Raw genomic sequence first — 13708 nt, forward strand, 5'->3', positions numbered from 1 at the left:
ATAGGTCCTTTATAGATAGACATGTCCTTAACAGGTTCTTTACAGACAGACAGGTCATTAACAGGTCCTTTAAAGACAGACCGACAGACAGACAGACAGACAGGCCCTTAACAGACAGACAGACAGGCCCTCAACAGACAGACAGATAGGTCCTTAACAGATAGGTCCTTAACAGACAGACAGACAGATAGGTCCTTAACAGACAGACAGGTCCTTAACAGACAGACAGACAGACAGACAGGTCCTTAACAGACAGACAGACAGGCTCTTAACAGACAGACAGACAGGTCCTTAACAGATAGGTCCTTAACAGACAGACAGACAAATAGGTCCTTAACAGACAGACAGACAGGTCCTTAACAGACAGACAGACAGATAGGTCCTTAACAGACAGACAGACAGACAGACAGGCCCTTAACAGGCAGATAGGTCCTTAACAAACAGACAGACAGGCCCTTAACAGACAGTCAGGTCCTTAACAGATATGTCCTTAACAGACAGACAGACATTTAGGTCCTTAACAGAAAGACAGACAGACAGATAGGTCCTTAACAGACAGACAGGCCCTTAACAGGCAGATAGGTCCTTAACAAACAGACAGACAGGCCCTTAACTGACTGTCAGGTCCTTAACAGACAGACAGACATTTAGGTCCTTAACAGAAAGACAGACAGACAGGCCCTTAACAGAATGTCCTTAACATTAATAATCATGTTTCATCTTGGCTGGCAAACTTTTCTATTCTAGTCTTGTTCTTTCATGCTCTTTCTCTCATCCCACTAAATCTCTCCATCTCTCTCTATACCACTAAATCATTATGGATATATTTTAATGCTAACATCTATACTAAATCTCTTTTTATCTAGATGTGTATTCATGTCTACAATGTTTTATTGTCTGAAGTAATTCGTTCTGCTGTGATTTGACATAAGATGTCATGAACAACATTAAAGGAACAATTTAGTTCTACCTAAGCCCTTGTCTGTTCATCAATGACATCCATGTCATTTATATTCTCAGTTGTCTGCTCTTATCACAAGATGTCCTGTAAATTACATGTTACAGCTTTGATGTCCAGAAACATAGACACAGGATAAGAGTATTTGTTTCCAGTATGTGTGTGTACGTGTGCGTACGTGTGTGGTGTGTGTGTTGGATAAGGACTGCAACATTACACTTCACTTTGATGTCTACATGGCTCTGAGAGACAGAAGGTGAGGGAGAGAGGGAGAAGGAGAGACTGATTGTGTCGTTTAGCTAAACATTAGACAGACAGACAGACAGACAGACAAAGAGATGAGACAGAAATAACAGAATACAGACAGACAGATAGAGACAGACAGAAATAACAAGAAGGTCCATCACAGCTGGGCGAGTAGCTTGTTCTCTCTATAGTACACTACTTCTGATTAGGGTCCATAGGGCTCATGGATAACAGGGGATAACAGATCATTCTGCCCTGAAGGTGGAGGGATAGCAGATCATTCTGCCCTGAAGGTGGAGGGATAGCAGATCATTCTGCCCTGAAGGTGAAGGGATAGCAGATCATTCTGCCCTGAAGGTGGAGGGATAGCAGATCATTCTGCCCTAAAGGTGGAGGGATAGCAGATCATTCTGCCCTGAAGGTGGAGGGATAGCAGATCATTCTGCCCTAAAGGTGGAGGGATAGCAGATCATTCTGCCCTGAAGGTGGAGGGATAGCAGATCATTCTGCCCTGAAGGTGGAGGGATAGCAGATCATTCTGCCCTGAAGGTGGAGGGATAGCATATCATTCTGCCCTGAAGGTGGAGGGATAGCAGATCATTCTGCCCTGAAGGTGGAGGGATAACAGATCATTCTGCCCTGAAGGTGGAGGGATAGCAGATCATTCTGCCCTGAAGGTGGAGGGATAGCAGATCATTCTGCCCTGAAGGTGGAGGGATAGCAGATCATTCTGCCCTGAAGGTGGAGGGATAGCAGATCATTCTGCCCTGAAGGTGGAGGGATAACAGATCATTCTGCCCTGAAGGTTGAGGGATAGCAGATCATTCTGCCCTGAAGGTGGGGGGATAGCAGATCATTCTGCCCTGAAGGTTGAGGGATAGCAGATCATTCAAACATAAATATTTTAATTACTGCAATTATTTTCATGCAAATCATGTATGATTGACAAATTACAAAACAAGTGTGCTCCTGATGTGGCCCATGAGCCAAAAAGTTGGCCCTCCCCTGGTATAGATTGACAGTAGTATACAGTGGTATAGACTGACAGTGGTATATAGTGGTATAGACTGACAGTAGTATACAGTGGTAAAGACTGACAGTGGTATACAGTGGTATAGACTGACAGTGGTATACAGTGGTATAGACAAAGTGGTATGTAGTGGTATAGACTGACAGTGGTATAGACTGAAAGTGGTATACAGTGGTATAGACTGAAAGTGGTATACAGTGGTAAAGACTGAACGTGATATACAGTGGTATAGACTGACAGTGGTATATAGTGGTATAGACTGACAGTGGTATACAGTGGTATAGACTGAACGTGGTATACAGTGGTATAGACTGAAAGTGGTATACAGTGGTATAGACTGACAGTGGTATATAGTGGTATAGACTGACAGTGGTATACAGTGGTATAGATTGACAGTGGTATAGATTGACAGTGGTATACAGTGGTATAGATTGACAGTGGTATTCAGTGGTATAGACTGACAGTGGTATACAGTGGTATTGACTGAAACTGGTATACAGTTGTATAGATATACAGTGGTATAGACTGACAGTGGTATACAGTGGTATAGACTGACAGTGGTATACAGTGGTATACAGTGGTATAGATTGACAGTGGTATATAGAGATATAGACTGACAATGGTAAATAGTGATTTAGATGGACGATGGTATACAGTAGGCTAGTATAGACAGACTGTGGTATAGACTGACAGTATCTATACAGGGTGTTGGGTCCCCAAGGCTCATCTGATCGATGCGTTAGGGCAACAAGGTCTATGCCATCTGCTCCGAACTGACAGAACGTCTCCTGTGGCACATAAAACCTTAATGATGGTTACGGGAGGAATGTGTCAGAACACAGTGCATTGCACCCGGCTGCATATGGGGCTGTGTAGCCGCAGACCGGTCAGAGAGCCCATGATGAACCCTGTCCACCGTCAAAAGCACCAACAATGGGCACACAAGCATCGGAACTGGACCTTGAAGCAGTGGAAGAAGGTGGTCTGGTCAGATGAGTCCCGTTCTCTTTTCCATCACGTGGACGGCCGTGGGCACCGTTCACCTGGGGAAGTGACGGACCAGGATGCACCGTGTGAAAATGTCCTGCTGGGAAACCCTGGATCTGGGCATTCATGTGCCACCAACCTAAACATTGTAGCAGACCAGGTACACCCCTTCATGGCAACGGTATTCCCTGATGGTATTCACCTCTTTCAGCAGGATAATGTGTCCTGCCATACTGCACAAATTGTTCGTTGGAGGAACATGATGAAGAGTTCAAGATGTTGCCCTGGCCTCTAAATTCCCCAGATTTCAGTCCAATTGAGTCTCTGGGGTGTGCTGGACCAACAAGCCCGATCCATGCTGGCTCAACCTGGTAACTTACAAGACTTGAAGGATCTGCTGCTAATGTCTTGGTGCCAGATACCACAGGACACCTCCAGGGGTCTGGTAGAGTCAATACCTTGGTGGCTCAGTGCAGTTTCGGGGGCACGTGGTGGACCAGCATCATATTAGGCGGGTGGTTATAAGGTTTTGTCTCATCAGTGTGAATGTATGTGTGGCTGTGTGTGTTTAACTGTTATGTCCTGTTGTGCTTTAGCATGGAGGGCTCCGTGGTGTGTCTGCCTGATATCGTGGCCTTGAAGAAGAAGTACAAGGCTTATCTGTACCTGGATGAGGCCCACAGTATTGGAGCAGTCGGGCCCACTGGAAGGGGCGTGACAGAACTGTTTGGCCTGGATCCCTCGGATGTGGACGTCTTGATGGGAACGTTCACCAAGAGCTTTGGGGCTGCTGGAGGATACATTGCTGGGAAGAAGGTTTGTGGACCAATTAATTCTTCAGTCCTGATGCTTCCTCCCGGTGTTCACACAGTATCTCTGCTTTGACCTTAATAAAACAGTTTTCCCCTGGACTGACCTTAACAACATTGCTGCTTTCCTCCAGTCAGACCTTAACAACATGGCTGCTTTCCTCTAGTCAGACCTTAACAACATGGCTGCTTTCCTCCAGTCAGACCTTAACAACATGGCTGCTTTCCTCTAGTCAGACCTTAACAACATGGCTGCTTTCCTCTAGTCAGACCTTAACAACATGGCTGCTTTCCTCCAGTCAGACCTTAACAACATGGCTGCTTTCCTCCAGTCAGACCTTAACAACATGGCTGCTTTCCTCCAGTCAGACCTTAACAACATGGCTGCTTTCCTCTAGTCAGACCTTAACAACATGGCTGCTTTCCTCCAGTCAGACCTTAACAACATGGCTGCTTTCCTCTAGTCAGACCTTAACAACATGGCTGCTTTCCTCCAGTCAGACCTTAACAACATGACTGCGTTCCAACAGACTGACCTTAAAAACAAAACACACTGTTCTTCAAAAAGGTTCTGCAAGGAATAATTTATTTAAATGAGTGTATGGTGGAGGAGAAAGTCCCTCAGCCCTCCCAGAACCAGCCCCCTCCCAGAACCAGCCACTTCCCATAACCAGCCCCCTCCAGAACCAGCCCCTTTCCAGAACCAGCCCCCTCCAGAACCAGCCCCTTTCCAGAACCAGCCCCCTCCAGAACCAGCCCCTGTCCCCGGACCAGACCTTTCTGTTTCCCTTTCTCTCTTTTGTTGCTCTTTCTCTCTGCCAGTATTTCACTCTCACTTTATTTCTGTCTGTCTGTCTGTCTGTCTCTCTTGCTTGCTCTTTCCAACTCTCTTTCTTTAATCAGAATGTTCTCTTCAGTTCATGAGGAAGGTTTTTTTTCAGTTCATTGTGTTTTTAAAAATGTTTATTATGTTTTACCATGCATGTTTTGACCCAATTAGTTTTGTTTTGTACTCAAAGCCTCTCTCTTTCTCTTTAGAGCTTTTTATTCCTTATGAATTTATTAAAAGCTGCACTTCAGTACATAACCACATGTCCTAGTGAATTAGAAAGCAGAAAACAGAAAAAGCCATGTTGTTTGAGTTAGGAGTGAGTCAAAACAAGGGGGGATGTACAGAGAGGTTAAGAGAGAAAGAAATGTAGAGAGAGAGAGAGAGGGGAGGGACCAAAACAGAAGGAGTGAGGAAGTAGAGGAAGAGTCCTTATGAGAGTGAGTGGTGGTGGTGAGGAGATCAGCACCCGGACTCACAGAAATAAAATGTCTCCTGTATGCAGATGATCTGGTTCTACTGTCACCAACAAAAGAGGGCCTACAGCATCATTTACATACACTGCATCAGTTCTGTCAGACCTGGGCACTGACAGTCAATCTAAAAAAGACCAAGATTATGATATTTCAAAAAAGATCTTTGATGTCAAGAAAACAGATATTCTTTCTTATTTGGCCCCACTCACATAGAATACACACATGCCTGCATGTATTTGGGACTAAAGATTAGCTGCACGGGGAACTTCAGCCTGGCTATGAATAAACTGAGAAATAAAGCAAGGAAAGCTTTTTTGCCATTAAAAGATGTATCAAATTAGACATACCAATTAGGATCTGCCTCAAAATATTCAAATCTGTAATTGAATAAATTCCACTAAATGGCAGTGAAATGTGGGGTCTGCTTACAAAACAAGAATTTGACAAATGGGACAAACACCCAATTGAAAGCCTTAATGCAGAACTCTGTAAGAGTATCCTGAGAGTCCAGAGAAAACCCCCAAACAATGCATGCAGAGCAGAATTAGGCCAATTCCCTCTTCTAATTAATATAAATAAAAGAGCCACCAATTTTTATAATCATTTAAAAACAAGCCACTCCTACCACTACAAAGCCCTCCAATACCAGGAGGAAAACAGAGAAGAGCCCCCTCAGCAACTGAACTACATTCACAAACCAATACCGACCCAATAAAACACCAGGACAGCACTCAGACAATCTGGCCCAACCAAATGATCACAAAACAAAAGGAAAATGATATCACCTATTGGAACAACACCACAAAAAATCTAAGCAAACTTCAATGCTATTTGGCCCTAAACAGATAGTATACAGTAGCAGACTATCTGACCACTGTGACTGTCTGTCTGACCACTGTGACCACTGTAACTATTTGACCACTGTGACTATCTGACCACTGTGACTGACTATCTGACCACTGTGACTGACTATTTGACCACTGTGACTATCTGACCACTGTGACTGACAATCTGACCACTGTGACCACTGTGACTGACTATTTGACCACTGTAACTATCTGACCACTGTGACTGACTATCTGACCACTGTGACTGATTATTTGACCACTGTGACTATCTGACCACTGTGACTGACTATCTGACCACTGTGACTGACTATTTGACCACTGTGACTATCTGACCACTGTGACTGACTATCTGACCACTGTGACTACTGTGACTGACTATTTGACCACTGTGACTATCTGACCACTGTGACTGACTATCTGACCACTGTGACCACTGTGACTGACTATTTGACCACTGTGACTATCTGACCACTGTGACTGACTATCTGACCACTGTGACCTAGAAAAACACTGAACTATGTACAGACTCAGTGAACACAACCTGACCATAGAAACAGGTCGTCACAGACAGATCTGGCAACCCAGAGAGGACAGGTTGTGCTCCCTCTGCCCTGAGAGGACAGGTTGTTCTCCCTCTGCCCAGAGAGAGAGGCAGAGACAGAGCAACATTTTCTGCTACGCTGCAAAAAACATGTTGATATACAAGACATATTTTCCCCAAAATGTAAAACCAAATTTGAATACTTTGAGAGGACAACTGAAACTGAGAAAATGCAGCTTATTCTAGGAGAAAAACCTAGTTGTGCTATATTAGCGGCAAAATATGTAGATTCTTGCCACACCTGAAGGGACAACAAACTTAATAATGTATCAGGATAATGAATCTACAGTAATACCTGTATCCTAAACAGGATAATGAATCTACAGTAATACTTGTTTCCTACACAGGATAATGAATCTACAGTAATACCTGTACCCTTTCCCCTACTTACTTAATAATGTGTCAAGATAATGAATTCAAAGTAATACCTGTATCCTTCCCCCTACTTACTTGTAACTGATCATTGTTGTTCACTGTACTGTTTTTATTTATTTATTTTTGTTTGTTTGTTTTGAATATAATTTTAAATATAAGTTTGCTTTGGCAGTGTATGTAGTAACACATTCCATTCCAATTAAGCCATTTGAATTGAATTGAGAGAGAGAGAGAGAGAGAGGGAGGGAGGGAGACCCTAAGAGGGGGAGTAGTAGTAAGGAGAGAGAGGAGAGAGAGAGAGAGAGAGAGAGGGAGTGGTAGTAAGGAGAGAGGGAGAGAGAGAGTGGTAGTAAGGAGAGAGAGGAGAGAGAGAGCGAGTGGTAGTAAGGAGAGAGGGAGAGAGAGGGAGTAGTAGTAAGGAGAGAGAGGAGAGAGAGGGAGAGAGAGAGCGAGAGGGAGTGGTAGTAAGGAGAGAGAGAGAGTGGTAGTAAGGAGAGAGGGGAGAGGGAGAGACAGGTTCTTTCCTGCATGCCTGTGTTGCTTCATGTTAGCCCCGCCCCATTTCCTTCCTCCACATTAATGAGTTGTCCCTGCATTTCCCTGTAATAAGAACGTAATAAAGCTGGTAAGGTGCCAGCCCTTTCTGGTGGCAGCTGACAGAACTGTGGAGCAGATCTAACAATATACCTTCCTTAATAAGCACCATGTCTACATAAGTATTAACATACTGCCTTCTCTGGCAGCTGGGTATATTCAACTATGAGATTAAGAATAGGAGTGGAAAAGGGAGAGAGGAGGGGGATCTTTGGTCGGGGGAGTGAGGGACTTGGAGAGCAGGAGAAAAGAGAGGGAAAGAGAAAGGGAGATAAAGGGAGAGCGCGGGGAAGAGCTAGAAAGAAGCACTCCGACTAGCTTGTTTATCAAAAGCTTTATTGACAGAGTGTTGATTTAGAGCCTAGGTTTAAAATGATTTATCAAAAGCATAGTGTCAATTTTGAGTCCTGGTCTTTCTAATTCATCAGAGGCTTTAAAGACAAAGCCTATAGTTTGACTCCTAGTGTAAACTGATTAATCAAAGGCATTACTGGACAGAGCGTACATTTTGAGGCCTGGTTTGAACAGATTTATCAAACCATCTGGTGACAATGTATTTGCAAGAGTCAGTTAGATCTTTTTTCATCAGAAGTTACTTATTTTGGGAAAGCTTATTAAAATAGTAATTTCACATATTTCCATATTGCAACATTGTGTTTCAAGTGACACCCTTTAGCCTTCGGTCCATTGGGGTTTATTCTAGAGGTCTCTTGGCTCATTGAGCTAGTTGAGCGCCATATAAAAGGTCCTTTCTTTGTAATGAATAAACTGCTTATCGTGGAAATATTTTGAGCAGAGTCAAGGGGTTTAGTCAAACTGGGCCCTGTCTCTCAGATATACAGAACTCCTAAAGTGTTTTATGTTGCTCTGTGATTGGCTTGTGTATTTTAGGAGCTGGTGGACTACCTCCGAAGCCACTCCCACAGTGCGGTCTATGCCTCTGCCATGTCTCCTCCTGTCACAGAACAGATTCTCAGGGCGATGCGGTGCATCATGGGACTTGATGGAACCACTATTGGTAAGCAAACTGTTATATTACCTAATAGTCCCCATGATAACCACCTCCTACAACAACAACCACCACCACCTTCCCGTTGACTGTCTCCAATAACCACCACCTTCCTGTCATGTGTCTCCAACAATTAGTAAAAACTCCCTAACAGGCAGGAACTTATTCCATTACCAGGAATAAGGGACTCAGGAGTCTTGTGTTCTGGCTGAACCAGGGAAGAAATGTCAGAGTATTTGTTCATTAATGCCATTCTGTTCCTGTACAGCCTACTCATTGTCTGATGGTGTGCTGCAGAGGTTGATGGATGGTAAAGAGGCGGGCGAGATATGTGATCTCTGACGTAGCCTAGGAAAGCAGCTGTTCCTGGGGGGAGATCAGTTTTGACCTGTCCTTCTAGGAAAGAAAATGGAAAAGGCTGTTTTTTCTCTTTTGGCCTCTTCTTCATTTTCCTGTTTTCGCGTCCTTCTCTTGCCTCGTAATAAGACCTTACTGGAAGAACCATTGAAAGGGGCGGGTTCTTGGAATCTTCCGGTTTGTACGAGGACCCAATCAGCCTCGGGTCCCATCAGCCTCGGGTCCCATCAGCCTCGGGTCCCTTCCAACACGTCAGGTGTCAGTTGGTTTGTGAGGGGCGGAGTCACACGCGTCTCTTAACACTAACCGTGTGTTGTGAGGATAAACACAGCATTAGGGTGAAAGGTCATGGTATCAATGCAAACACTGTGTGTAGGTTTGTCTCACTCTCTCAGTGGTTGTAAACCACCAGCCAGAAAGGAAGGGAGAACAGTTGGTCACACGGCCCCCAGCTCCATGTTGGCTGTTGATTAGGACTCTGCACTCGCTCTCTCTCTCTATCTCTCTCTCCGTTCTCTCTCTCCATCTCTTTTCTCTCCACCCACCCTTTCTTTCTCTTGCCAGTGATTGCTATACGGCTCTCCTATTGATGTAGACAGATGGTTCTGCTTTCTCCGCCTAACAAATGGAGGGCCGGATGTAGCACACACACACACCCACATACTTACACACACACACACACCCACATTCTTACACACACACACACACATAAACATACACACACACCTACACACAGAAACAGACAGACATACCTCACACACACACACACGCACACACCCACAGACTCAGACAGACCCACAGAGTCTAGAGTGTGGGTGTGTGTGTTGTGTGTCTTGAATCTGAAATGTCTGCATGTTGTTTTTCTGTCCTTAGGTTTGTTTCAATGTAAACTGTATCCCGCAGAGCAAATGTTCTCTCAATGTGTTTTCTCCCTTAAAACCAGCTGGACCCACGTCAGGGTGCCTGCATAACCCTCCTTCACTCTCTCCTGTCTGTATGACGGGTCAGGTCAAAGGGTGTGTGCTGGTGGAGGGAGGGCGTGGCTTCAGGTCCCGTCTGCTTCAGGTGTCCTGTCATTCTGACTCTTCCTGTTCTTCCTTCAGGGCAGACCAGGGTGCACCGGCTGGCAGAGAACACCAGGTACTTCAGGTCCCGTCTGCAGGAGATGGGTTTCATCATCTATGGTAACGATGACTCTCCTGTCATACCACTGCTGCTCTACATGCCTGGGAAAGTAGTGTGAGTATCAAGGCATTGAAACCTCCATACTGTACGAGGCCAGTCTCTCTCTGTTTCCATGTGAACGGCTACTTTGGCATCGGAAAACATTTGTTTAAATTGACAAGGCTGGTAAGAAAAACCCAAAGGGACCTATTTATTTTCATGTTGATCTTTCTGTAAAGGATCCAACATGGCGGCAAACCCTGTGGACACAGAGACAGATATTAGACTCAGTGGTCTGTGGACACAGAGACAGATATTAGACTCAGTGGTCTGTGGACACAGAGACAGATATTAGACTCAGTGGTCTGTGGACACAGAGACAGATATTAGACTCAGTGGTCTGTGGACACAGAGACAGATATTAGACGGATATTGTTTTTGTCCAGAAGCCACATCATCAATGTCTGCAAAAGTTTTGCTGATGACATTGCTTATTCAACCACAGTTTACAATGATCCAGGCAGAAGGATGAGGATATTTAACATTGTAACAAAAACAAAAGATTATCCTCTAATGTCTGGATATTTCACCAATTCTACATAAAGCCACCCAATTATAGAATTATCACATAATCCTGACTTACACCCACTCCCCACTTTAATCAATCACTACATTTATCGCATAACACGGTTCAATCCAGCCAACCGCTACCAAGCATGCTTTCCCTCGTCAGCACATGATCCAGATTACAGGTAATCACTGCGTATTACCATGCTAACCATCGTTCACCACAGCTGTGTCCAGCTCCTCAACCTGCAGACGTTACAGCACGTTTCTGTCTGTAGGGGCTCAGCATTACAAGTCCCCGTTTCTTCTGACTTTGGACAGCAACTAGGTTAGATGTTCCAGACGCACTGAGCATGAAACGTGTCGTGAGAGGCGAAGGGATGCGATGTGGGAGGAAGTAAAGCGAGACTCGTCCTCACACAGCGCAGAAGTGTCCAAAGGCAACAGGCTTCTGGCAGCCTAACAGAGGATCAGCCCAGCAGCTGGGAGACCTTTTCACAAAGCTTTCTTTCCCTACTCTCCCGCCTAACCCCCCCCCCCCCCCCCCCCCCCCTCTGTGCTCTGCTGCTGTCCTGGATAGCCCCCCCGACGGGAGCCTCCAGTCCTGGGGCTCCATTCAAACCTTTCTGTCTGTCCCGTATCAGCTGTCACCATGTCCCCTCCCTCCCTCTGTTGATGCAGATGCCCGGAACCACGTTCTGCTTTCATATTTCACAACTATTTCTTATTCACCATTATCACCGGTACACTGAACAGCATTACCAGTAACTCATTCCCATGAACAGTAGCTCAAACCGCACTGGAAAGGGACCCAGGTTAGACGCCGCCAGCATGTCTCTCAAGCCAGGTCCCTGTTGTCTCTTCCAGGGCTTTCTCCCGGGCTATGCTGAGACGGAAGGTAGGCGTGGTGGTAGTGGGTTTCCCAGCTACACCTATCACAGAGGCCCGAGCACGCTTCTGTTTGTCGGCCGCACACACCAAGGAGATGCTTGACAAGGTGACACCTTTACACACGCAACATCGACATGCAAGCACACATCAATACAGACACACATGAATACAGACACGCATCAATACAGACACACACCAATACAGACACACATCAATACAGACACACATCAATACAGACGCATCAATACCGACACACATGAATACAGACACACATGAATACAGACACACAGACACACACCAATACAGACACACATCGATACAGACACACATGAATACAGACACGCATCAATACAGACACACATCAATACAGACACGCATCAATACAGACACACATCAATACAGACGCATCAATACCGACACACATGAATACAGACACACATGAATACAGACACACAGACACACACCAATACAGACACACATCGATACAGACACACATGAATACAGACATGCATCAATACAGACACACATGAATACAGACACACATGAATACAGACACACATCAATACAGACACACAGGAATACAGACACACAGATACACACCAATACAGACACACATGAATACAGACACACATCAATACAGACACACATGAATACAGACACACAGATACACACCAATACAGACACACATGAATACAGACACACATCAATACAGACACACATGAATACAGACACACAGATACACACCAATACAGACACACATCACTACAGACACACAGATACATATCAATACAGACACACATCAATACAGACACACAGACAAACATTTTCTCTTCATGTCTCACACTAAGTCAGTGACAGCATCTCTTCCTCCATCTCTCTCTCCACTTCTCTGAGTCTTTCTCTCCCTCAATATAACAACATATTCTCCACCATGTCCCCAGGTGCTGTTTGACCTCAATGAGGTAGGAGATGAACTTTGTCTGAAATTCTCCCAGAGGAAATACACATCTCGGCCAAAAGAGCAACATCACAACAACAACGACCTCAACAAAGACTTTAAGCAGGACAGCTTATAGACGACCTCTGACCCCTAACCTCTGCACTGAGAGAATTTAGAGGGAGAAATAAGACATCAATCTACCCACCCTGTCAAAGGGTGCATACTCATCCCTTCTGGTCTAATTGACTAGGGAGTGGGAACTCATCCCTTCTGGTCTAATTGACTAGGGAGTGGGAACTCATCCCTTCTGGTCTAATTGACTAGGGAGTGGAAACTCATCCCTTCTGGTCTAATTGACTAGGGAGTGGGAACTCATCCGTTCCATTCTAATTTCATTTAAAGAGGTTGTTGGAGGTAATCTCTTCCAGGCTGATTCTTTGAAAGAGAGAGTGAGGTCTCATCCCTGCCCTGTAAAACAACGTGGGAAGGTTCATTGATCCAGGCTTGGTGGATGCACTATGTTATAATATTAAAGTGTTCATATCAGAATGTAAATCACAAGATCGTATATTTCCGTAATCATACAAATTATCCAATTCGGCTAGCTCCTTGTAAATAAGAATGTTTTTTAAACTTACTGTTCTGATTGAAATGTTTCATTTAATTAAATTATCTAGAATGAATTTCTGAAAGACTGAGGCAGAGAACAAGACTGTCTCTTGGAGTTTGTGATGCATTTTAATAAAAGTTTCTTTGTTTATATAATTCATGCTTCTCGTCTATCAGATTCTATTAAAAACATACGGTTGATTTACATATCCCAAATCTCCCTGACACAGTCAGAGTTCAGCTTTCAATTACTTACTCAAGGACAAGTCACTCAAAGCTTGCAAGATTATTTACATTTGTTTAACTTGTCACCCTATTGCCTTTGATTCAAACCAGAGATCTTTGATCACTGTAGCATCAGATATTTAGTAAATTTTAGTTTTAAGTTGGAATTACATCTTTACAGTGGTTGCTAGAT

The 13708-nt window shown here is 44.4% G+C and overlaps 1 protein-coding gene across 1 annotated transcript in view; it reads left to right on the plus strand.

Moving 5' to 3' along the window:
• Positions 1 to 13446, plus strand: part of sptlc3 (serine palmitoyltransferase, long chain base subunit 3) — a 42128-nt gene extending 28682 nt beyond the window's left edge. Inside the window, exons 8-12 of the mRNA XM_013131825.3 lie at positions 3818 to 4037; positions 8645 to 8771; positions 10223 to 10358; positions 11718 to 11847; positions 12683 to 13446. Coding sequence (XP_012987279.1) covers positions 3818 to 4037; positions 8645 to 8771; positions 10223 to 10358; positions 11718 to 11847; positions 12683 to 12817 — 748 coding nt within the window. The 3' untranslated portion in view covers positions 12818 to 13446. The remainder of the gene's footprint in view (positions 1 to 3817; positions 4038 to 8644; positions 8772 to 10222; positions 10359 to 11717; positions 11848 to 12682) is intronic.
• Positions 13447 to 13708: the final 262 nt, after the last annotated feature.

The sequence above is a fragment of the Esox lucius genome, chromosome 5, assembly GCF_011004845.1.
Source record: "Esox lucius isolate fEsoLuc1 chromosome 5, fEsoLuc1.pri, whole genome shotgun sequence".
Lineage (NCBI taxonomy): Eukaryota > Metazoa > Chordata > Actinopteri > Esociformes > Esocidae > Esox > Esox lucius.